Source organism: Lissotriton vulgaris, chromosome 7 (assembly GCF_964263255.1).
Source record: "Lissotriton vulgaris chromosome 7, aLisVul1.2, whole genome shotgun sequence".
NCBI lineage: Eukaryota > Metazoa > Chordata > Amphibia > Caudata > Salamandridae > Lissotriton > Lissotriton vulgaris.
The window spans coordinates 1,195,714,111-1,195,740,970 of record NC_141695.1 but is presented as its reverse complement, the minus strand read 5'-3'; the positions used below and the strand labels follow the sequence as shown (position 1 = coordinate 1,195,740,970).

The 26,860-nt window shown below is 43.5% G+C and overlaps 1 protein-coding gene across 5 annotated transcripts; it reads left to right on the top strand.

The window, feature by feature from the left end:
* Positions 1–812: 812 nt before the first annotated feature.
* LOC147703153 (sesquipedalian-1-like) lies at positions 813–26,624 on the top strand. Of its 5 annotated transcripts, none has more exons than XM_086931692.1 (3): positions 813–1,025; positions 11,950–12,053; positions 23,965–26,624. In XM_086931692.1, exon 3 carries the CDS (start codon positions 23,981–23,983, stop codon positions 24,770–24,772), a length of 792 nt encoding a protein of 263 aa, XP_086787818.1. In that variant the 5' UTR covers positions 813–1,025; positions 11,950–12,053; positions 23,965–23,980; the 3' UTR covers positions 24,773–26,624. The 5 variants fall into 5 exon arrangements, with proteins under 5 accessions (XP_086787818.1, XP_086787816.1, XP_086787815.1 ...); XM_086931690.1 differs by having other exon boundaries at positions 11,947–12,053; XM_086931691.1 differs by lacking the exon at positions 813–1,025 and adding an exon at positions 10,955–11,015 and having other exon boundaries at positions 11,947–12,053.
* The last annotated feature ends 236 nt before the right edge of the window (positions 26,625–26,860 follow it).

Sequence of the window (26,860 nt, the reverse complement as noted above, 5' to 3'; positions counted from 1 at the left end):
TTCACCCCCCTCTCTCTCCTAACTTTTAATATTCACTTTCCACTTAATTTTATCTCTCTGTTTCTTTGCCCCCTTAGCCCGGTTAAATGCATTATCATACTGTAACTCTTTTTCGCTTAATTGTTAATTTTATCTCATTATGTTCACCATCCTTGTAAAGAGCTCTGATACTCTTGGGCCCAGTAGCGCTATATAAAACCTTTGAAATAAATAAATGGCTTATAGCGGGAAACTGCAGAGAAAATGGTGGGAATGAGAGAACAGGCGCAATTGAGACACCCCAAATACCACTATAGCGTCGACGGGCCAAGAATAGTTCAAGCCACAGTCTAATACTTTCATAATTGAAACATGTTCAATTCTGATTAACAAAATCATGGTTGTTATTCGTTGATCTGACTCTGCTAATACGCATTGGCAACACCAACAACTCTGGCTTTTTTGTGTGGATCTTGATGTGTGATAGCTGAATACAGTGACTGAATACTCACAGAGAAGGAGTAATTGCTTGTATTCAACTCACGAGAAAGAGTCACTTGAAGTGTGTCACATTTGACAGTAGAATGTCTCTCAAAGATGGACTGAAACCATACAAATGTCGCACGTAAGCGATCTGAAAACTTGGCAGCTATGTGCCTAGAAATCGTACACGGTCACACAGTGCGCACAGGTTGACGTCAGGAGTTCATTATCCAGACAGAGCACACAATACAGTAGTTCTTCTTACTAATCCCCGTGGGAGCGCCTGGGCTGCTGCGCCCTTGGGTGCTTCCTGCTCCGGCCCTCTCAAGGGGCGGGGGTGTTCCTCGCTGGGCCCGCCCATCAGACCATTGAAGACTTGGAGGGGGAGGAGGCTGTCCGAGCCAGAGGGAGCGTGAGGAGGTGCGCGGCGACGCCCCGCACCTGTCCTGCCGGGCACGGAGCCCGCGGGACCCGGAACCAGCTCCGGAGACCGTCTCCTGAGGCAAGCCATCGCCGGAGGCCCGAGGCACTTCCCTGTCCTGTCCGCCGCCCCTTCCATATCGGTGAGCCTGCCCTGCCGGTCCCTGTTATTCTTAGTAATGAAGCGGGGAGAGTGTGTCTTGGGCTCGAGTGTGCTGCCACCCGTGTGTACTTGTGTACTGCCGCCCGTGTGTACTTGTGTATTGCCACCCGTGTGTACCTGCTGCTGCGGGGACCGCGAAGCTCCGGGGGTCTGACCGGTGCAGCGCTGAGGGGATGGTGAGCTGGTGCAGCGCCGGGGCGGTAACTGTTGTGAAAGTGAGTGGTAAGGAGAGAGTAGGGCGATCGGATAACACCGCATAGGAACAAACACCGCGGGCGAGAGTGTGGCTAGTCTATCGTTGGAGAGGGTGCCTGGAACAGGGCCAGATGTTGGGTAGGGAAGTACATCAGCCGCCTGGAGTCATGTGTTTCACACCACTTAAGATAGTTTGTCCTGCGTTAGCTTGCATCACCGCCTAAGTCTATTTGACGTCAAATCCTGCGCCCCGCAGGTTCCAGCTTTTGTCGAATGTTTGGCAAGCGCCTTGATTTTAAATAGCACATCACCCTGGACTAAACTCTTCGCACAGAGAGCAGAGCCATCTTCTGCACACACTAAGCGCCTTGCACTTGGCTTGTGGGGGTATGAGGGCGCTCTTTGGGGGAAGTGAAAAGCAGGACAAGACAGTCCCAATCTGCCCAGGGCAGTGTTTGCGGAACTTGGGATTTGCATGCTGCATAGCAGTGTGTACATCAACACCTGCCCACAGACACGACCAACGGGGAATGACCAGGATGGGTGAGCTAATGTACGCAACCAGGATATGACTGGATTGTGCGATAATGCTATGTATTCTGATGTCGATAGCAAGTGGCCCATTCTCTGGTTCTCATGTAAAGCGATCTGATACCTTCGGGTCGAGTTCGCGCTATATAAAACACCCCCAAATAATTAATATTAAAAAAAAGGCACAGTATGAGAGAACAGATAGGGATGTTTTCAGCAGGTCACCCACAATGTATGTCTTACCCATTTTGAGCCACTCTTAACCAGTGTGAACTCACCCACGTGTCCTTCAGCCACTGTTTGCCCCCTTCGCCCACTCTTGTAGCTCTCGCTTATAAATGGTGTAACAGGTGTCTTCATCAACTCACTTCTCATGCGGGACATCCTGTACCGGCTTTTTTTTTACTTTTACACTATGCGACTTGTATGTGGTCCTTTGTAACCTGTTACAGATTAATGAGTAAAAGTGTCAGAATTCAAAAAGAAAACCCCGGACTGGAGGGCCTGTGCACATTTAAGTGTGGATAATCGAGCGCGTTACTAGGTTAATATTGTGGGGATCCGAGAGAAAAAACAGAGCCATAAGTAGGACATAAACGAGAGATGAGCCCTTCCACATACTTTTACATCGATATTGACTTCCTGTAAAGCATCTCTACCAGTGGCTTAAAAGACATATAAGGAGGGCTTTTGTTCCAGAGAAAGAAATATTACTTTATGGCCTCATGCTATTTGTTGCACAATGTCACCTTCCAGCAAATACTTACATTTGAATGAATAAAAGAGGAATTACACATCGGAAAAGTAGACTCGATCGTCACATTCAGTTTTGTCTTCTATATGCGTCCTATACAGAAAGAACTCTCTCTCCCAGTCCCCCTCTCTCCTCTTTCTAAACGACCAGGTAGTGACCAGGGCCAGCTCCTCGGTTTAGTCTCTGTTATTTCAGTGATTATAATGCAGTTATATCTGGTTAGCAGAGTGGCAGAGGGTAGCGAAGCAGGGAGAACTAGAAATCTGTGAAGGACTCAGAGGGCAGGGGAGGGATGTGAGAACCATGCTACGTCAAATGTAGAAACTAAGGTTGAATCACAGTTAGTTTCTTTCCTGCACTATGGTGTGACCCCGGGCGCTGGACCATGGCCATAGATGACCCTGGGTACTCACAATCAACAAAGGGTCCTGAGGAAAGGCTGCTAATGCAAAATGTATCTCGGGAATCCATCATATCCCTGTTACATGCATACTGGTGCACCCCAATATGGTGGCTGTACTTTTTAAAGTTGGATTGCCAGAACTGAGGCTGGCTGTGCCAGTTATGGGCACGAAGTGAAAGCAATTTTCAACATAGCTGCTGTATCTTTCGTGATCTACTTTCAGAGCACATCTTAGCTGTGATGCTGCTCATTAATTGGGATAGTACCCGGGGCTTTAAGTGGGCCCGGTCTCACCGGTGCTGAGACCGGGCCTCGAAACAGGTCTCTATCGGGCTCAGTTTTATGCCCTGGCACAGACGGTTCGTTTTTTCCCGCACTGCAGTGACTGCAGGCACATCGATGTGCGGGTGGTGAGCGTTGTAGGGGAAGGGAAATCCTTTAAAGAGGGTAATTTTTTCTCTGGATTTCCCTTCTCTTTTTGAAACGCAGGAGCAGCAACATTGTTATGGTGTCACCGGGGCTTTAAGTGGAAGTGTTTTCATTATTATATACAAGCCATAGTTGCTGCTTATTTATCTTATGCAACTAATAACCAATAACAAAGTCAATAGTCATGACTTGTTGTAGGTAAGATGTTACTTGTATTATGTCTGGATGCAATGACAGAAACAGCAAAATACGAGTCCGGGTGGCACACTATGCTAGGCACAGATTTGTAGCTAATATGTTTTAAGCCATGCCCTTAACTACATTGGCCACGTCCCTTTGAGAGCCCCCCCCCACCGTTTTTTCATCCCACTTAAAGCCCTGATTGTACCAGAATCTAGCTGGCGAGCCAGCATTGGCCTGTGCAGTTAAGAGTGGGGGATTTCGAAAGACGATGAGGGAAATACTAATACCACTTGTTACCCATCCCTCCAATATGGTTGACTTCCTTTAACTATCACATGATTAACATAAAAAGGAAGTCAGCTCTTTTCACTTACGCAATATCATTCTCTACAGCAGTGTTTCCCAAACTGGGGTCCGCGGACCCCCAGGGGTCCGTGACACATTCCCAGGGGGTCCGTGGGCAGCAGTTTTAAAAGCAGAGCAAAGTTTCTTGTATAATTAGCAGAGTTCGAGCAACAATAAAAGTGTCAAGATAATGCCAGTGATTAATGTACCTGCTGGAGAGAGAGGAGAGTTTTGTTCAGTGGCAGCTTTGACTTAACTAATGTAGCACAGAGGGTTAATGTGCCTACTGCAAAGAATGTGTAACAAACAGACTTGATGTGCATAGGTCCGTGGTTACTGATTTTGTCACAGAGATTCTTTTGTTACCGTGCACTTCATAAGTGACAATTGTAATCTAGCTGAGAGACCTATAAAAAGATTTATTTGGAAAGAAATACATTTTTAATGTAAAAGTCAGTGCTAGCCACTGTGTTATGTTCTGAATCCTGAGTTTGTGCTTTTCCAGGCCAAGCACTTTTTAAAAATGCCTAACAGTATGAATGACATGTTAATACTACACCTTATAGTCCCCTTACCTTATGTACCATTTTCTATACATTGATTTACATGTAGATTCATTATCTCAATATGTGTGTGATGTAAAGTGCTCTGACATCCTACAATGGTATGAGAGATGCTATAAAACAAAGGAAATACATATGACAAAATACTAAGGGCCAGATGTGCGACCCGTTTTTATATGCGCAAACGGGTTCGCGAACCCGTTTGCGCATACAAAAACCTATCGGGCCATGTACATAGCCTATTTCGCGAGCCGCAATTTTTTTGCGACTTGCTAAATAGGTTTTGCAATTTGCTATTTGGAAGGAGCATTCCCTTCCAAATAGCGAGTCTCAAAACCGTGTACAAATGTTTTGCGACTGCATTTACAGTTGCAAAACACCCACAATAATCACGTACTTCAAGTAGATAGTAATGCACTCACAAATGGGAAGGGGTCCCCCGGGGGACCCCTTCCTCTTTGCAAATGCATGCAAAATTATTGTTTAAGGGCAGGCAGTGGTCCCAGGGACCACTGCCTGCCCTTAAAAAATTAAACAAAAACGTTTCATTTTCTTTTTTTAAATGCATGGAAAACAGGCTGCATTTTATTTTTTAAAAACTGCTTTATTTAAAAGTAGTCCCAGACATGGTCGTCTGCTGAGCCCAGCAGGCAACCATACCTGGGAGGGCCTGCCATGCCCAATGGGCTTGCAAATTGCGAGAGGCTCATTAATATACACGAGCCTCGCAATTTGCGACCCCATTGTGAATTGCAAACCATGTTAAACACACTGTTGTACATTTCATTTAGCAACTCGCAATTTGCCATTCGCAATGGGTCACCAATTGCGAAGCGCTAAATAAAATGGTCGTACATCTGCCTCCAAAATCCTTAGTACTTTGAGTATTTGTATTGTGTGCACATGTGTGTTTTTTTTAATTACTGTTTTAATATTTGATATTTAACTCATACAGATTGCTTGGGGGTCCCCGGCTTCCAGTGGTGACTCAATGGGGGTCCTCAGGGGTCAAAAGTTTGGGAACCACTGCTCTACAGTATATTTGAAGCCGAAACTCAGTCAGGAAGGGAAATGGGGGAAACTCAACTGCTTACGAGAAAGAACTGGACTTGGAGTAAAGAAAATTAAGAGTAAGTAACTGGGCTATAACCTCCTCTTCGGTGTTCCTCGCCACAGTCCTCACTTCATGAGCTGCCTCCCACGCACTTATTTCGACGTCACAAGCAATACATGCTAATCTAACTACTGTGTATCTTAATTTTACTGACAAACAGGGTCGGATTGGGAAGGACGGCACTCGGGCATTGGCCGATGGGCCGGGGCTCCAGTGGCACCTGTGGGCCGTTTTTTTGGGGCCTCTGCAAACTGGCCCAAGAGACTTTTACAGTCTTCCCTAATCCCCGCTAGGCCACGGCACTCTAATGAGGCGCCAGCATCACGGTTCTCTCCTGACCTGCTGTTTTTGAGGCTGGGGACCCGGTGTTGCTCTGGCCTTTTGGGAAATCTTGCCTCTGCCCCCTGCCTCGTGGGACCTGCCTGGCAAGAAGCAGAGTCATCCCCTGCTGGGCCTTGGTCTTCAGGTTATGGGGGCAATAAAGGAGGGTGTGAATACGCGCGGGGTGGGGGTGACTTGTGGCCTTTGTGCCATTCTCACCTCAGGCTATTGTGTGCTGGGAGGGGGGGGGTAAGAGAAGCAGCCTTCCTAGCAGCCAGGTGTTGTAACCTCATCCCCAGTGTCTTTAAGGCCTTGTTGGGGGGGGGGGGGGGGGGGGGGGGCTTAAAGACTGGATATGGCATCGCACAAAATGTGTTTATATAAAAGTACAGAAAGCACAGAGTGGAACAGTGTCAGTGCTGTAAACAAACATTAACAAGAGTTAAATGAACAATGCAGTACAGGAAAATGTCAGCGAAACACAAAGCAAGTGCACATATGTGGCAAAACCAGATGGGCCCCTGATTATAGGTAATAGAGTAAAGCTGAATAGAGTAGTATATCATGAACCGAGCATCACCTGTAAATCATGAGCTCCTGTAAAACAAGCTTCCTAAATTTAATTATCAGAGACTTCTCTGCTGTCAGACAGAAAGGGTGTTATGCAGCCACAGAAAGGGCTTCCCTGTGTTTTTAGAAGATATTTGAGGCAAACAAAGGAGAGGTATCCCTGACTTTGTGAGAGTTGCTTGCGAAAGGTCTGTGCAATTTGCACTTCTTGAAAAGTGGGGTACAGGGTTTTTAAAAATGTATTTTTTTTAGGATTGCGGGTTTCAAGAACGTTCAGGCATGGATAACATCAGAAACAAATACATAACACATCAGCCCTTTGCATTTATAAAGAAGACATTGGGGCACAGAAGGGGGCTTCTCCCAGCACATTTTCAGATTCTGTTCTCTGCAGCCTTGAGCAGTCCAGGGATATTGCTACACCAGTAACATGAGTACCCCAGCAGTACTCACTTATACCGCTGGGGAAACATGAGAGAAAGAGGTCAGTGGACTTCTTTCCACTGTTTGAGAATAACACGTTTACAGAGTTTTCGTATATTTTCAAGCCCAGGGCCGCAGCTGAAACTTTTTTAAAAACTCTCTCTGCCTTGTACCATGTTAAAAATTTAAAAAGCAAGAAAAAAAGTGCAAACTATTTGGAGGGAGCTGCAGGCAGGGGAAGTTGGAGGGGGAGAGAAATAGTATCTCAATCAGTCGGGAGCAGCAGATGTGCATAGATTAACTTGAATCAATCCGTACCTTTGTCCCTACTTCACTGAAATGACCAGAAACAATGTTTGGCCTGGTCTGGGCAATTAGGGAGCCTGTAAAGAAGAGTGGCATTAAACATACAAATAGTAAGCAATGCCCGGGCTCCAAGTCCTTTTTGTGAACAATAGCTAGGGCATGCTCTCACAGGCTCGACCCTAAAAATGAATTTAATCTTGTATAATGTATTAGCATAATCTTGAATGATGTAACTGGTGATCATGTAAATTGCTTTAATGATTTCAAGCCAAGTTCACACTATATAAAACTACAAAAAACAAACAGACAGATTCTGCAAAGGCTGGACAATGATAATTAAAGAACTCTTAATATAAAAAAAGTCCCTATTCCATTGTAACCTATTTTTTCAGCTTTTCTTTTTTAGTTTAACTATCAGTCACAGAGTATTAAGCCATCTTTAGAACACATTTTAAAGTGCTTTCGCCTTACATTTACTACTTAAAGTACATACCTGTCAGATGAAAAAATACAGGCTTTGGGTGATTTTCTTCTGTTTGGTACCATCCAGGTGGCAACCCTAGCCAGATCAAGTGTTGTGGCCCTAGGCTATTTTATTTCTCCTCGCCAGCATGCAGAGCTTCTAGTTATTCCAATCTCAATGGTTCTAGAAGCATTAAATTATTTAATTTACCAAACATTTCTCAAAAAATGTAGTCCTAGGAGACTAACCAGATGGTGATCCTTGAAAGGGACGTTCCAGGAAAGTGGGCCACTTTTTGGGGGAGTGACCGGGCCAAATTGTGATCCCAATCCTATGAATTACAAATATAAGGGCACTTTCTTATGCCACCACAGACCCAAAAATAGTAGGCTAAAATGCAGCAGGCACATTTCTCCTCTCAGATGCAGCCTATAATATTTTGTGAATGTGTGGGGGATGAACCAGGTAGCTGCCTTGTAGATGTCCAACATAGATGCATCCACTGGTGACACCCACAAGGCTGCACACCTCTTGTTGACCTCCCTCTACCTGCCCCAACACTGTTTTTCCCTTTTATTTCATAAACTGAAATGATAATTTGTTTTATCCATCTACTGAGAGTAGACTTGACAGTGTTAATCCATGTCCTGCTGCCTCAAATGTAACAGAGCATCAACTTTCCTAAAATGAGGCTGCTCCAGACAGATCATTGGAGCCGTTTAACATCCAAAGTATGTAAGCGTTCTTCCTTGACTGAAGACTGGATAGAAATAAACACGCGCAACACTAGTTTGCTGATTTTTGCGACCTTGGTGTTTAATGTTAATATTACTCATTTTTAATGACCAAATAACTTCTATTCTTAAACACTGGCACTTTATTAAAGTCCCCAGGCGTAATTAATTTGCGGTCAGCACTTGAAGGCACTTGTTTGATCATTCTGCATTCATGCACATATTATTTTTGATCAGGTACTTCTATATTGTTCTAGTATTGTGCTTTCTTTTACAACTTTAAACAGTTTTTATCAGTGTTGCACATTGTAAAGGCTTTAATTAACCATATACAATAAAGATGATTATTATTAACCTTGAATCCTTGCTACAATGAAAATCTGAAGGAGCCTTGGAAATTCATTGATGACTTGGGCATTACTTAACTTTGTCTGGTAATTCTTTTTTAGAAAAGGCTCTTTACCTAACAACGCACCCAATCCTCCAAGCTATAGAAATAATTACCAATAATACCCTTTTGTAAGTTAGAACTTCGTACTCTGTCTTATCTAGTGCTCCCAACAGGGATTCTTGTAAAGGCAGAAATACTAAAGGCGTTTTCCAGGATGGTGTAGGGCCAGTCCTTCCCAGTCTTTTCAGGAAAAACTCCTCAACAACCTTCACACCAAAGGTTCTACATTTTCTAATTGGGGATTTCTAATTGCACTTCTTGCTGCCCACAGGGCGCGAAACGTAGAGGCTGCTAATCCCACTATGAATCAATCCTTTTAGAAATCCAGGACTTTAATAGGATCCACTCTCAAGCCAGAAAAGTGTCTGTCTCTACACCAATTGTCAAACGGTTGCCAATGGCTAGAATGTGAACTTTAATATACAGGGGTGCACTGACTCTTGTACTAAATCCACCACCTCTGTGGAACAAACGCAAGCTACTCAATTAGCATGTCGACTGCCATGCCCCCAGCTGGGAGCTTGAATCCGGAGGTTACCCAATGAGGCTGGACTGCTAACTGTAAGAGCAGTGGGAAGTAGGAACGTCGCTTTCAGCTAGAACTTCTAACAAGTGTTATTTTGTCCTCCCTAACCATCTAAGGCACCCATAGGATCATGGAAATCAGAGAAAACAAATATTACAGGGCTTTGGGCCACTTGAGCGACATTGCATCAATACTCCCTGCCTCCGGGCAGGAAGTCATTGAGGAGGACCAAGGCAGCAGAGAGTTCTCCTTCGATGAAAAGAGGTCTACCTCTGGCAGACCACATTTTTCACTAGCTAGTGGAATATTGCCTCAATGACAGTTTAATCGGTGGAAACATTCTGCTGATACGGTCTGCTGCTCAATTCCCCATCCCTGGTAAAAACACTGCAATTGGAGAGTGCAAATTGTTTTCTTCCCATGGCCCATTTTCCTGTGCTAGAAAATTTAGGGGCTTATTTACAAGCTCCTTACACTGCCGGTGTGTCACTTTTTCCCATATTAAAAGTGACATACCAGCAGCTCAAGGGGCTTGTCAATAAGCCCTTTAGCGCCAAAACTCAACATCCACCTTGATGATTGATGTAACTCATCACTACCTTTGTCTGTTCTGAACACAGTTATGTAGTTGCTGTGGAGTAAATTTCAATAGTTCTAGATGAAAATCTTTCAGTTCCCTACAACTGGATGAAGAACTAACATGCTTACCTGACCAATTCCTCTGTATTGACGTTTTTTACAGAGTGGCAAACAATTCTTCAACTTTTCACATCTATAGTGACTTTTCTTGTTGGGACTATCTTTAAGACCGATCCCTGTGAAAGGGTTCTCTTTTTTTCAACTACCTCTGCAATGCCTGATGTATCTGTGGAATAATTGGCACCTCCTACTTGTACTGCTGTGACCCCAGGTCCTAGTTGCTCAACCAGTGGTTTACTTGGCCATACATATGGAGCCCGGACCAGGGCAGAACGGTCAAAGTGAATGCATTATTTTCTGTATTCTCAGCCATTCCCTGGCTGACTGAACCATGCAGGCTAGAAATTGATACATTTTGGATTCCTTGCCAGTGGCAGAAACACTTGCCCCGTGACGGTCTTAAAATGGGCTCCAATAAACTGAAGACTTTGTCACATGGGGCTTTGTATGGCTAACCAAAAATCTGCGCTGTTGAACGAGATCGCGTACTTCTTCCACATGCTGTTGAGTTTCTGGGAACTGAACAACAAATGAGCCAGTCGTCCAAATAAGGAAGCACCGAGTTCCCTTGTAATGTATTGCCCATATCAAAGCTTCTAACACCTTAGTGAACACCATACCTTTGAAATGTTGGATAGATCAACACTTGAAGATACACCTCAATTAATCCAAGGACATCAGGAAATCTCCCTTTCCCATACTCGGCATCTTGAATTTCATATGTGTAATACATACATTCATTGTCTTTAGATCTGCTACATGTCGGCAATTCCCTGCTTGTTCGTGTATTTGAAACAAATTTGAGTAAATCCTTTCCTCTCTCTGATAGACTAAACTGCCACTACTGTTTTCTTCTGCTGCAACTGTTGTATCCCCATCTTGTAACACCTTTCTTTTTAGAGGTTTGACTGGGAGAGGAGTATAACTAAACCAATCTGGAGCTCCAGTCTGGAAAAATAGGTAGGCCTTCTGAATGATCTGCAATACCTACTGATTCTTGATTGAATTTTTCAATTGCTGTAAAAAGGTACTTGACCCGGCCCCCCTACCAGATGCTGTTTTGATGTTGTGCCATAGTCGTGCTTTTGATGATGATTGTCCTGACCGGGCTTTATCTGAAAGAGGGCAAGCCTGGTCACATCACCTTCCTTGAAAAGGTTGACTCGTGGTTTTGGAGGGAAAAGCAGGTCCACATGCTCTTTGATTTACAAAAAAAATCTTACTGTTGTTGACTGTTATGTTGCTCCCTTAAATTTTCTGTCTTTAGCCAACTTAACCATATTTTCCAGCGGTGTTGCAAACAATTTTGCACCAGAAAATGGATTCTACATTACCAGACTCTTGTGTTCTGCATCTGATTTCTGGGCCTCATCCAATTTTGATGTTTGGCAGTAATAACCTGCCACTGCTACTGATGTGCTTAAAGGATCATCGGCTATGTCAGGGAGAAAGTGTACCTGCTGCTTCATCATAACTAATGTTGGTGTCAATTCAGCTCAGTATTTCTGAAGATCTGCCTGTCTTTAAAAATCCTTAATGAGTGACTGCATTGCATAGCTAGGGTATGCTGTTGGTCTAAAAGAAAGATTGGATGTGACATAGGCCAGTTTTGCTGCCATATTTACCCTATATTGACTGGTGCAGCCGGAGTTGTCTCTTCCGCAATTATAGCACTGTGAGTGGCTAACCCTCCAAGAAGAGGGTCCTCTTTCACCACTGGTGGAAAATCACCTAGGAAATCTGAATAGGATATCTATTAGAATAGAATCAAGGGAAAGAATATTTGTTAATTTATTTCCTCTTCATATCATTGACTTTTTTAATTGCACATATAGTGATAGCGGTTTGAGTTCTTTTTAATATTACAGAAAAACTCTCCACTTTCTTCCAGAAGCAGAATATCAGGAAAGACCATATTTTCCCATATGTGCTGCAGAACTCCAGTTCCTTGTAAGAATCTTCCCTTAATGTCTTCATCCTCAGTAATCTGCCCACCAGGTAGGTATAGACAATTTTTCTTGATGGAGGGAGGATTGTCCCTGGTTTTAAATGTTGCAGTCATTGCCGTTTCAATCATACGCTGTATATCTTCTGTAGATCGAACTGATTCAGGGGATTCATCACTTTCTGGGTCAGGCTTACCATTTTCCAAATGGCCCCTCTAACTAGGACACTTCTTGTACTGCTCTATTTTCTGTATAAACACAGCCACAATCACCCACACAACACTGTGGCTCACCATCTACAAAAATGCAAGTGACTTTCGACCTCATTTTTGTTGCTAAGCAACATTGACTCTCGCGAAGTGGCGCCATCATGGAGTCAGGCAGCTGCATCCACAGAATTGAATATTCCCCACTTGCTTCATTCCAGGAGAAGTGTTCAAAGTAAATAGAATGCACGCTGCTCCAAAATTGTTCATCTGAAGCCAGACCGCAGTAGAACTGCCACAATTCTGTATTACGAGAGCAGTGGCTTCCATGCTGTCCAAAATACTTCATACGGGCCTGCTAAATCAGGACCTCTTATGCTCTGATATTAGCTATGACGTAGTTATAGAAAAGGCTTTTGTCTACTATAGACTAAAAAATAAATAAATGTAAATCAAGATTATGACCAGTTCCCAGTGAACATACTTGCACAGAAACAACAGAACATAAAGTGAGGTGGGTTGCCTTCCATTTATGTTAATCACGTGAGAGGGAAAAGGAGTTGGCTACATGGGAGGGATGGGAAAACAAGGGATTTTTTACTTATGTACTTTTTTGGCCTGATGACCTGTTCTGTCCACAAAAGCATTCTCTCATGAATTAAGGGTTATGGCGAGGAAGAATGGATGAGGACGTAATGGCTGGTACCCTCTACTTTTCAGCAGTGCTGCCATACTTTTATTAGGATTTTACTCGTATCTAAACGGAGTAGTTTTGCTAATAACAGATTGCAAGCATTTTGCATCCTTGGCTTCCCTAATTCTACTAATCGGCCTCTAGCACTTCTCAGAGTGATTACCTGCACTGAGCGGAGATGCTGAATTAGGACACAATCACGTAATATATGTAATACATTGTAGGTATAGGTAAATAATTATACCAATAACCATCATTTACATAGAATACAATTCTAACTGATCAGCTTCTTGTAGCTTAATGATTGGTGTTAATTACTGCCCTCTAAAGAATGATTTAACCTTGCAAGTTCAGACTCTTGGCTTGCATATTACCTACAGGTTTTCCCAGCGCATGACATGCATAACCCAATGAGAGCAGTCTGAATGGGATTGGAACATATTACCTTCAGGTTATAGCCGGATCTGTGCAGTGAATCCATGAACTCGATATGATGTCTTACAAGAGTGAAGCCTATAGTCTGTAGATGGTACGCTGAGCGCTGCAACCTGATGGTGTCTACATCTTGAGTGTCTCACTTGGGTGAACATGGAATACCCTACACTTGAAACATTGCGACAGTGTTTCCAGGGATCTTTGCTACCTTAAAAAAAAAGTAACATAAAAGGTATTGCTGTACAGAAAAAGGGAAGTAATTGCTACAGTAGTTCCATATTCTGTAGAGAAATATGATTAGCAGATTTTGAAAGCATCATACAAATAGCAACATATTTGATATATTTAGAACATGCAAATATATAAGAGTACACTATGAAAAAAATCTTTTACAAAAGTGGGGTTCTGACAGGTATGAGAAAATAATGTGACAGCGTGCTTGTCGGTGTCCTGATGAAGGTGATGACTACTTGCATACTACTGAAACGTGCATCAATGTTTTTTTTTATTGTTTTACTGGTTTGGACCACAGTAGTGTGGCCATCTCACTCCAAGTCATTACACTGTTTCCAATCCTGGACTTCTGTTTTACAGTCTAGTGCATTCTGGGTAATGCAGTCTTTTTTGCTTCCGTTTAACTAATTAGATTAACACACCCGAAATCAACAATTTTTTGTTGAAAATTCAAGACTAGAGCGAGATGATGTTCATAATGATCTGGAGTGGAGTGATCATCTTTGATGGCAATAGTTTGAAAACATATTCAAACATAGGAGAGGAACTAATTATTGACCAGGATCCCGTTATGTCCAGAAATAGTATTTTAAGTAGGATTGTAAGTGGTTGTATAATTATTTTAGGGCTTGGGAGTTTCTTTGTTTTATAATGTTGATTTTTGGACTGAAAATACTTTAAAAAAAATATAGATTACTATGAATTCCAAATATATTAAAGGGGAAATAATGGAGTATTTTTTAGACTAATTCAATATGTCTTCATTGAGTGGGAAAGAAACGTTTTATTGACTTAATTCAGCATTACATTGTTTTGGGGAAATATTTTCTATACGTTATGGTTGTTATATCGTTGTTAGTGGGATTTCCTTATTTTAAAGTACAAAGACATTCACCACCTGAGCCATTTTACCATTGGGGGCTGAAACCTGCAGTATACCTGCAAATCACAGACGACGGCCAAGTAATAGTGCTTCAAAACTGAGACTGTAGTAACAGGTGCCTTGTGAAAAAGTGCACGCTTGCTAGTGTTTGGGAACTATTTTTGTTTTAACCACCCACGACTATGTTCCACTGTGACTCCCCAAATTGTCCCTTCAATTTCACACATTTCTATGAAAAGGTTGAAATGGACCTGCCCTTTAATGTCATATGAGAGAACTCTTGTTACACGTGCAATGTATAACTTTGTTTTGCTCTTTGCACCCACTTTATGGCTAAGAAGGGTATATTTCATGAACAATGTTCAAGAAAGATACAAAGCACTTTTATGTGTCTTGTTTACATTGGCCATACATTATGTTTCCTTACTCACACTTCTTAAGCCAGGCCTGACTCTTTAGTTCATCATGTCCCTCAATTACGTTTTGTGGTTCTTCAGGGCTTCTATCTCGTTTTCTTCCCACTTCAAGAACTGCTTGAGATCGCAAGCAGAGCCATCAAAAAATCCACCATGTAAATTACACAATAGATGACATTAAAAAAAACTTGTAAGTTCAGCAGCCAGAAGTATGCACATTTTTATTATACTCATACTTTCACTGTGTTGCAGAAATTCAAAATTTGCAAGATGCTGCTTGTTTATTTATGTTACAAAAGTACATAAACCCTGCGGAGAGGAGACCGAGATTTGGTTCGTCTGTGGTTCCTCCTCGAGCCAGACCTTTCGCTTGAACCTTGCTGCAGCCCACCTTGGCTCATCCACCTACAGTGACAGCTGGTGCTCAATATAGTGAATACCCACAACCCGCTGTTGTCGCTTGACCAAGATGCAAAGCAGAGAAAGAAGAATCCATGACTTTAACTGCCTGTTGTCGATAAACCTAGTGTGAAAATAGCTGTACTTACGGTGGGCCCTGGGTCATCCCTTTGCTTGTCATTGGTAGGCTTTCTTGTCAGTCATGCTTGCTTCTTACTCGATCTTTCCTTCCTCTTCTTGTATTTGTCCTTTCCCTGGAGCATAGCTGTTTTACAGTGTTTCTGTTTGCCGTCTCCTTTCACTGCTTTTCGATACCTCCCGTTCCTCATATGCTTCGCTGCTCCACCATTACTTGTTGACCACCCACACACACTCCAGCACCTCATTTTTGCCCCTCCTCTTCAGGTCCTACTTTTTTAGGTCTCGGCCTATTTCCATTCCGCAGGAATGGAATAGGGCGAGTCTATAGCAGTGAAACCAAGAGTTAACTAAGCTCTCCAAAAAAGAGTATTTCCACGAGTGCATGCGCTCTCGTGCACAAGCTTGCCCGAGTCTTCTGCCTGCCTCCTGCCTTGAAGGCAATCTGCTTCTCCGCCCCCTGCTGTTCCCTTCCACTCGCTCACACATCAAAGGCTGCTCACTCAAACACCATATGCCTGCTCCCCTCCCCCGCCGCCTCGCACCAGACTTCATTGGAATGTGCTACGTGCATTCTCCCCACCCTTTCAGCCCTTTTAGCCTCTTTCCCAGCCGGAGCCTCCTTTTGTCTATCTCATTATCTTCTCCACTCTCGCCTCATTTTCTTTATTTTCTCTCCCGGCCTCTGCTTATCTTTAGCTTTCGCACTGAGTTTTCTGGCCGTGTCTCTTTCATGGCCAATGCTTGTTGGTGTTGGGTCTATCTTTTCGCACTCTGTTTTCCCGCATACGTGATTCATTATTTATTTAGTTTTTCTCTGTGCATGTATATACGCTTTCCCATAGCAACCTTCAACATAAGCACATAGACGCATGCGCACAACACTCGGGAATGCTTGTATTCGGAGTGTGTAATTTTTTATGCATTTTTCGGACACCGAGGTTACTTACGCTAATAAATCTTGTATAGAGAATTTATTTGATTATCATTATCGGTTTTAATGTTTGTTTACCACTGGCATGACCCGACTCATATGTGGTTCCAGTTTAGAAGCACTTAACTTCTGCGTTATGGCTACGCGAGCTATCACTTCACCAAAAGCTTTTGAATGCCAGAAGGTAACAGGTAAGCACCTCAGTGCACTTGGATTCTCACAACTTCAGCAAAATGATTTAGGCACGTTTACTCACTTTTTAGGTCTCTTAGAACCATCTGTCAACCTGCAGGCTTTTGGGAGCATTTTCGCGGCGGCTTTGATGTTCTCAATGAGCCGCGCGGCTACTGAGCACATCGAAGCGGCCGCAAAATTGCTCACCATTTGCCACCCACTTCCTTCATTGGCACTTGCGGGATAGTCACGGCCAATATAATGCTGTTCCATCATCTCCTGCAGAGCTGGGGGTAGACGTGCATCCTTTTGCTCACCTCATTTCTCTGCTTCGCTCAGGGAGTACTTGCTGCTAAATAGCTTGATGGGTTCATACAATTACTGTTGCGTCCAAAATCTGTGCTGACCTTCCAAGCTGCGTGTTAATTCATTCCCCATGACCCTAAACGAAGCTCTGCAGGGTAATTGTATCCTTCTTTATCTACAGCTACGGGCAGGGATTTAAGTGGGCCGGGTCCTGCCAGTGCTCAGCACCTACAGCTCTGAAGAGCAGGTGCTGAGACTGGTCCCTTTGGGGCTCTCCGTCAAATATTTTATTTGCTTTTCATGTAACTTTTTTTTTTTTTGCAGTTCTATATTGCGCGAACTCGAAGCGCTTTGCATGAGCTTCATCAAGGACATAAACATTTATTTTTTGGTAGGCACAGGGAGAATAAGCCATTTGCCCAGCATCACAAGATGTTGAGCCAACGAACACTCGAACCTCCTTCCCCAGCTCCAAAGTCGGTAGCACAGGCCCTTACGCCACAACCTCTCACACACAAACTGAAGTATTTTCAATATTATATATAACTACGCCAGAGCTGTGTTTGCACGTTGTATATTAATTTTATGCAACTATTAACCGTTGTCAAAGGCAATAGTCCTAACTTGTAGGTGTATTCTTACTTGTCTTCTCTTTCGCGTGTATCTGCACTCTGCTGATTGCCAGTATGAGCGGCACCGGTCCTCAGGGAGATGTTAAGTCGGGCTGGAGGCAGCCGACACGGCAGACCTCAATAGCATCCACATACCGTGGCAAAACGGCTCTCTTGGGCTCCCAACCTCCATCACAGGTGTGAGGGGGGTGTCCTAGTAATGCAGCTGGTCGTTAGACAGGCCTTCTCTGGGGGGGGGGGGGGGGGGGTCTGAGGCAGAGGGATTGATATGATCAACAAGTGTGCGGGTGGGTTAACACAATGTTCAAAGTATAGATAAAGGGGAATCAGTGGGCATCTCAAAGCTCTACTGATCACAATACATGCGTTTGTCATTACTAGGCTGACTCATGGTTATAGCATTAGTTAAATAAAAAATGCTATCTGAATAAAAATCCCATCTGAAGCTTTAGTAAGATTCCTCATCTACGTGTCTCTAAATTCATCAGTCCCACAGCGGATCAAAGGTCGAGTACGGATAGGAGATTCGGACGCTATACTGTGCCGCTCCATCGCTCTCTGCAGATAGCACTTTAAACCAGCGAGCGCTCTCCCCGTTCTTCTTCACTCAAAGGACATGCGAGTTCCCACAACTTAAATCTGTATAAGACAATTGTTATTCAAAGAAACACATTCATTTACATGATTTAATCTTTTCGAAGTGTTCTCTGTCATAAAACACCATTGGTCGGTCTCTGGGCACTCATTCAATCGGTGCAGTTATCAAATATGTTTATTTTATTGCTTTACAATGGATACAAAGCTGGTTCAATTGCATGCAAAGTAAAACTTAATTGAGAAAGCAGAGATGAAAGGGGAGGATGCTGGCTGGTTTCCCTTGCCCCACCCATTCTTCAGTTCCATTCCACCATTGGACCTCCCTTCCCTTTGTTTTTTTCTTCTTTTCTGCCCCCCCCCGCCATCGCACAAGCTGGGACCTTGCAGGCTCTTACTACTATTGTGCTTTGCATGCTACGCACTGGGTAAAAGTGATCTTTGGTGCAGTGTGCATGTTCAAATAGCCTGTGGCCGCCCACCTCTGTTTACTTTCATGCCCCCTGGTTAGTTAACTAAATACTAATAGTGTTGTGTTTTCCCTCATTACAGCAAGTTATAATAAACACCTGGCTACAGTATGAATACAGCTCATTATAAAGAGAGACCGGGTGCTTAATTTTGTGACAGAGTTGATCATGATTATATTGTACACTACTCCGGTGTGGTGAAACTGGCTGACTCACTCCATTGTGGTATATGAAGGTGAGCATCCAGACGCCCTGTGCATAGGAACAGCTGCCTGTTAGTTTTCACTACACCCTGGCACCGGCTAACTCTCTCTCTATCCCCTCCCACCTCCCTCTTTTCCCCTTTCATCGTTATCGTATCCCCTCAACTCCGATCTTAGCACCTACACATTCCAAAAGGACAGGCGAGTTCTTACATACACATAAAAGGCATATAGTATTTATAGTTTAATATCTACAAGGTTGGTAACAGGACAGTATGCATACAATATTCAGGTAAGTGCTCGCCCGTGTGTGCTCTTCCTATTGGCTTGTGCAGTGGTGTAATTGCGTCACTGGGGGGCACTTTACAAGTGCACAAATTCCATCTTTCCTCTTTCTATCTATGCCCCTCACTCTATCTGCCCATCTATCTATCGCACTCACTCTGTCTGTCGCCATCACTCTATCTATCGATCGCCCTCACTCTATCTATTTATGTATCGCCCCCCCCCCCTCTATCTATCGCTCCCCCTCTATCTATCGCTCCCCCTCTATCTATCTGTCGCCCTCCCTCCATCTATTGCATCACCACAGCATCACTCAGGGGCACCACAACATCACTCAGGGGCACCACAACATCACTATGCGCTACCACAGCATCACTGAACTAGACAGCATCACTCGTCACCACCACAACATCTCTCCGCGTCACCACAGCATCAATCTGTGCAACCATTCAACAACAACTGGTTCAAATATGTTCTCTCAATGTTTCAAGCTTTATTACAAATGTCACAAAAAGATGTTAATATTTCACTTCTGTTCTTGGATTTTCGTCAAAATAAAATACACTGAACATAAACTTCACAAAAGTTATTTACAAAAGTTTAAGCTATTGCCATTATAAATTACAATAACTTTTATTTAAGTATTAATTATTCAAAAAAATTGAAAAGCCATTGTTATTTGTAATATCAATACATCTAAGTCACGTAAATACAACACAAATTGCATTACAAATGCTACAGGTGTCACATTTGCGAAAGTTACAACTATTGCAATTATAAATGCAAAGCTATTACTTTTGCTATTTTCAAAACCAACACATAAATAAAATATTTAAAATTTACAATACCAATAACTCAAACTTTCGTAATGCTAGACCTATTGCATTGCAAATGCTTGTTTTCTTTTGTTAGGGGCCCAGCAGCTGCACAGTTTTACTAGCCGCTCGCTCCTTTAATTTTGTCCTGTGCTTGTTTTTTTGTAATTAACCTTACCATTGACATTGGCCATCAGCCATTTTGGAATGGTACATTAAACTTGGAGAAATATCCGAAAATAGCTGCTGGTGCGGTACAAGGTGTACACCTACGTCGTGACGACCATCATCGGATGCTTTTTCATTTAGAAAGCCTATTTCAAAATGGCTAACCATACGCTACCTGCAAAGCTCCACCAAGTATTTTCTTCAATATATTTTTCGCTGCGTTTGTTGGAGTCTTAGTACACACTGGGACAGCAGAAAACATCTACTGCCATTTTGGGTACCAAGATACAGATCCGTTTTGGTACCCTCACACATTTGTCTCGGACAGTGATGTACTGGAATCTTGTACCTCTGAGGCACCAGAAAACATGAATTGCAGATACTACTTCGAGTTCACTCAAACCTGAATAGACTCATTAAATCCCTTATTTCTAGTTTCCAGAGTGACATTGTTCTGATGAATGCTCGATCACGGTGCTTCTGTTGTATCCCTTCCTACATTGCTTAATATAAACTACTGTTATTTCGAGTTCTTTTAAAAAACAGAAGTGCTGTATGAAGCTCCAGATCAAAACAAATTCCTGTTGCCATTCTTACCTTTGACTATAGTATGTCTGCATTGCAATATAGAAGTCGAATTGTTTTTGTGCAGTTTCAGAACACTGAGCTGCCTGGTCTTGGAGTGAGTGATTCAGAATTAGAGGAAAAACTGAGCAATGCGCTTTGTGAATTTTAGAGCCTCTCAGAGCTTGCTCGTTTGTTAACATTGACCCAATTCATGTTCAAGGCGATATCTGTTATCGTTGTTACATTATGATACGCGATAGGAAAACATTTTGGGCTCATAACTTGTGTATTGTAATTAATTAAAACATTACTTCTAATTTAAATGATAATGACCATCTACAGTAAATAATAAAACTACTAACAGAATATACCATCGAGTTTAAACTTATTAATGACAGCTTGCGCCCGCGCAGGCTAAGTTAGGTTTAAAACAGAAAGCTTGATTAGAAACGGTAATTACAGAAACGAGGAGCTTGGAACAGAGTCATAATAACACTAAGCTCTTGATTTACCAAAGATTGACGTTTCTTTTCCAACTATACTTCTAAACCTAACCACATGGCTAATTTCGTTGGTCCTAAAACCTCTTCTAGGTGAATACAACAGTGATCTAATACTAACTTTGCTGAACATAAGGCGCAAGTCTTGACATGTGCAAACAATATTTTTGACGATCTCTTTTGATTTCTCTATTTTGGAAATAGGAGAATAAGGGACTAAAGAAGCCTAAAAAACGTTTTTTTTTGCTAACTGTAGCAGTCAGGTTTTCGTTAGCGCACTCTTGTCTCGTGATAACGTACGATTTGATTTGCGTATTTACTGTTCATTTTTGGTAAAAGTCAGAATGTCTCTAAAGTATTGAGTAATAACTTTGGGTACCAGAATTTTTCAGGCCGACTCTTAACACCTCGCATCATATCTTCTCCCACCTCCCTTCAAACCCCTCTCCCAGAGAATTTATTGATGAAATGAAACTAATTACTAAAGTAGAGGTACGCAAAAAAATGTCATCCATTAATTCAAGCCATTAATAATAATAATAATAATAATATGTGGATTTATAGAGCGCTTGGTTACATCACACCAGTGTGTCCCAGTGCTAAGAACCTGACCCAGCTACAGTAGCACCCGCCAGGAGCCAGAGGAAGGCCCAAGTCAGCAGTTATGTGGAACTGGAAAGCCAGGTTTCTAAAGATTGCTAAACCGGGTCTCAAGAGGTTCGGCTCTTAACGGAGCTGGAAGGGAATTCCAAACCAGAGACCCCAAGAAGGAAAAGGAGCGAGCCCCAAGTCTGGCCCTACCGATCTTGGGGATCTGCACAGAATTAGCCTCAGAGCATTTCAACTGATGCCACGGGGGGTAGGACTGTATCAAGGGGCAGAAGTATATGGGGCCCTTCGAGGCAAAAATCCTGTGACCAAAGCAGAGAGCTTTAAAACTAATTCTATTTTCCAGTGGAAGCCAATGGAGAGTGGCTAGAGCTGCTGTAACAGAAGCCCTTCTTGGGAGGTTGAGGACCAGACGGGCCACAGCATTTTGCACTCCTTTAGAGCTTTTTTAAGCTCCCTTTGGTGGTTCTCAGGTAAACCTCATCACATTATTCTAGTTGGGATATGATCAACGCATGATCCATAGTTTTGTGTGATTCTATGGAGATGAGGTCCAGCATTTCCTTAACATTTTTCAGAGTGCCAAAGCACTTCCCTGCTACACTGCTGATTTTAGCTTTGAAAGAAAGATTGGAAACAAACAAAACTCCTACGTTTTTGACTTTCGGTTTAGGTTCAGGGATCTGGCCAGAGGTGTCCCGCCACCATGCCGTCGACCATATAGATGGAGACTTGCCTATGATCATGATCTGTTTTATTGGCATTGATCCAGAAATAGCTCTCAGTCATTGCAAGAGACCAGTTCCGCAAGGCAGGATTGAAACTGGTGGGCCGAACTGTCCTCCTGCTGAGCGTCTCGATCCATTGCGAATCAGCATATGATATCCAACTTCGATAAGAAAACCCTCTTGTTGTTCTTCATTCTTATCCAAAAGCTTCTTGCATATCCTTCTTTTCATAATCAATTGATAGGATTTGTTGTGGCTCAGTCAAAACACATACAGCTGGAGCCCTTGCCGTAGCTGGTGAGAATGAATAGACATTCGTTGGTGAATATTTTTCTTGCGTACTTCTCTTTTAGTGATTAGTTTCATGTCTCTAGAGTAGGTGTTTTCTTTTACATGAGTTTCTAAAACATTTAGTTTGCCCTTTTAGCATATCTAGAAATGGTTAACAGGAGTCTAATAGCAACCTCTTCAGTGTCATTTGTATTGGCGATTGCCGCCTCTGCTTCCAATCTAAGAGTGACTCAGAGTATATGCAAAAAGAAGCAAGGTATTGCAAGGGACTGGGGTTACTTTATGTTTCTCACAGATACAGCAGGTAGACTAGGTCTGCTTAATTAGATCGCAAAAAAATGTAGTCACCTGCAGTTGTTCTACCCTTTTAATGTCCATCTATTGTCCCATCAGTCAGATAAAAATCTTGACCGCTTGCTGGAAAAAGAGTGGTCGAGTGAGGAGCAGAACGGGCGGGAGCAAGGTGTTTATTGTGATCTTGCTGCATGTAGCTGGGACTTTATTGATGTTGCAAGAGGATACGTGTAAGTTGATTCTTAGAGTGGATCTGAAGTTGTTCTTTTCACACCAATTCGTGTTGGTGGTTCTATTATTCGGAGATACCTGGACTCTCCCACAGTAGTGTGTCACCAGTAATAAGGTCCATTTCCCACAACATTGTCATCACCTGTGCGGATGCATGGTCACATGGTATGCTTCCAGAGTCTTTTAGCCGGGCGGTTTCCAGTTTGAGGGGATGTTTTAATCCTGGATCAACGGCATGCTTCAAAGAGAAACTGGACGTATGTGGCAAATGGTATTCCTGTTGAGGTATCTTGAGGTCCTAGACAGAGAAGCGCAGGATTACGTGCTAGGAATCAACAAGTGAACTGCTCATTTAATCTGTGCTGCACATGACCTCTGTGGTGCAGAAGCGTGCCCTGTGGCTCATACATACTTGTACTCTTGAATTAGGCTAAAGACTACGATTTTCTTTAAGGTAAAAATGTGTAACTTTTTCCACTTAACACTTCCTTGACATCAATGTAATTTAAAAGGAAAATTAAGTTCTCTTATTTACTTTTTTTCTTTTTCCCCATTGTTTCCTCATTGATGTCGCCATGCACTCTGCTCCTTCAGATTTCTGCACTGTACAGTGTGTTGGAAAAGGCTGCTTACTGCTGAATGTCACTGTGTTGTCTCATGTGGGTGTACAGGAAGCTTGTGCTGCTGCTTGTGCTGTTCCATGTATCCATTGTTTAAAAAAATGTTTGTGCTCACACTCTTATTTACCTCCTCACAGGTACAGAATCCCAGCCATGAAGTTCCACGAGCGCAGTGTGATCCCCTACTGCCATGGCCACTCGCCAGTGGACAAGGAGGGCTACTTGAACAAGAAGGGCGAATTGAACACCTCCTACCAGCGCCGCTGGTTTGTCCTGAAGGGGAACCTGCTCTTCTACTTCGAGAGGCGTGGAGAACGTGACCCTCTGGGCCTCATTGTGCTGGAGGGATGCTCGGTGGAGCTTTGCGAGTCCGACGAAGAGTTTGCCTTTGCCCTGGTGTACAATGACCCAGGCTTACGCATGTACAAGATGGCAACTGAGAGCCAAGCTAGCCTGGAGGCCTGGATCAAGGTGCTCCTAGCCGCCAGCTACAACTACCTCAAGATGCTGGTTGGTGACCTGAAGCGCCAGTACGAGGAGCTGAGCCTGCTCTCTGGAAACGCTGCCCTTCCGGGCAATGGTCTGCTGTCCCCGGACTCTTCTCTCTGGGGCCCACAAGGAGATGGGGTGGTCAAATGTAATATGGGCAGCACGGGATCAGGAGGCCAGGCCAAGCTCCCAAAGAGGTCGCCTAAAATGTGGGCTAAGAGGGTCCACCCAGCCCCCTGTAATGTCAGACTAGAGGCCCCTGGCCAGTTCTTGGAAGTGGTAGCGGGCAATGCTGCACCTCTTCCACAGGGCAAGGAAATGGGGTTGGAGGACTTTGCACTTCTCCACCGGGTATTTGGAGAGGAGGTGGTCCTCCTGAGGAAGGCGTGGCAGGAGAAGCAGGTGGGGCCAGACGTACCAGACGGAAAAGATGAGGACCTGATAGATTTGGGGTAGAATTTCTTGTTCCTGGCAGTGCTCCATAGATCGGCGTGGGTAGGTCTATGTTTGTTGAAGTTATTGGAAACGTTCCGGCCAGCTCTGTACTAGTGGGATGGTGAGGGTATAATATTTGCACACTCCTGAACATTTCTGTATTTGATAAGACATTGTCCAAAATATTTGTATTTGGTAGAAAATAACGCATTTCAAGCTGGTGTGCAGCAGGTTGCTTGGGAGGTTTGCAGGGAGTGAAGATAGTGAACTGGACTTATTTGCGTGCCCACACTGCGGCAGGATTCCCTACCGGGAGTGGTGTAATTATCTGTCAGAGTGTAACTCTGCTGGAAAGTGTCACACCCGGGATGGTAGAGTTATAACTGTTTTTCAACAGAACCTAAGAAGTTGCTGGATGGAGAGCTCTGCGTGCCTGTTAGGTCCTTGCCACTGAAAGGAAGGCTGTGTAGACCCAGAGCAGCCTTACGCCCCTCGGGTAGCTGTACTTTGCAGTCACCGCCCTGATGCCCAGGAGTCCACGAACCTTTGAGAGTTTAGTAGGCCCATGTGCCACTGGTCTCTCAGGGGTGCTGTACAGGCCAATGCCCTATCGTCCTGCAAGGAGAACTTTAAAGGTCTTAGTTTCCTCGCCTCCAGCACCTCCCGGTGGGGAGCAGTCCCATCACCATGACCCACTCTTTGAGTAAAGTGGGCCTCTCTTCCAACCTCCTCCAGCAGATCTGTAAATGCTGCAGTGTCCCCTACACTCCTCAGAAGGCCCTGCGGGCAGGTATACCTGACTTTAACACACATTATGAAGCTTGCCTAAAGGGAATGAAATGAACTTTGCCATCAACACAAAAATATGTCCGTCACAATGGAATGTTTCAGTTTTCTGCTTATTGCCAAGAAATGAAGTCGGGTAGTGGTGAGGAGGGGAAGGAAGGCCTGATGAGACTCATTAATGGTGGATGTACAGATTTGCCTTTTGGCTGCGGCAGTGTCAGAAGTCCACCCATTCCTGCCCACTAACTACAAACCCCTTTTTTGCACTAGGGATGTCACACAGGTGGCCCACAAAATGTGTTTATTTTCAGTGGAAGGTGAGGGAGCATGGACAATATGAGACACTTTCTACCTTATTTACAAGGGCATTCTTTCGTGGAAGTGTAGAGTACAAATGCAGAATCTTGGTCCATTCTCTTAATGCCCCCCTAATCTGTGTTTAATGAACACCCAACTTGCACTTTTACAAAATGGACTTCCTGCAGAGGCATAATTGGTGGGTAAGCTAAAGTGAGGCTGGACACCACTTGCAGCCAGAGCAGGGGAGCAACATTTCTGAAGCAGCAAGGGTGTAGCTGCAGACAAACATTTGTTTTTAATTTTTTTTATTTCCCTTCAGCGGACTTATTTTTTAACATTACAGCCAGACCTCGAAATGCAAGCTAGACCTATTGGCTTTGGCAGAACTTTGTTTCTTCAGATTGTAGTCCTTTTTGATATGCTGCGTTCCTCTGCCGATTGCAGCTTCTCAAGAATTTGCATTTCTAGCAGCAGGGCCCATGTTGCCAAGAGAAACCCGTCTGCAGAGCCCATTCATTGTCGCAACGCGTGGCCTTCAATCGGGTTCCGGAATTACAAAATCCACTAACATTTTTAGTATCTTATTGTGCGTGATAACATTTGAGTCAAGATGTTTCAAATTTTCTCTCGAAACGAGGTACAGCAGCTTTACAAATGTTGTGTTTTGAATCCTTGCTAAGCGGAAAATAAATGCACGATGCTTTGTAAAAATCGAGTCTAAACTGTTCAAATCATGCATGTTTTATTGTGGTTTTCTACTGAAACTAATTAAAAGCACTTGAACCAACAGCTGTGCAAGTAATTTTTATGCCAGGACCGTGCATGCAAAGATTCTCGTCCATAGGCCCTGAACTTTGCTTTTCGTGTTCTTTATCGTCCTACAGCACACAGTACCAAAGGTCGCCTTTACACCAGTTCCTTAGAACAGAAGGAAGCACTCCAGGAGGCCACTGTGCCGGCCATGTCAGCTTGTTGAACTTAAGTGTCTACTTGCTGAGCATCCCGGAAAATAAACACTCTTTT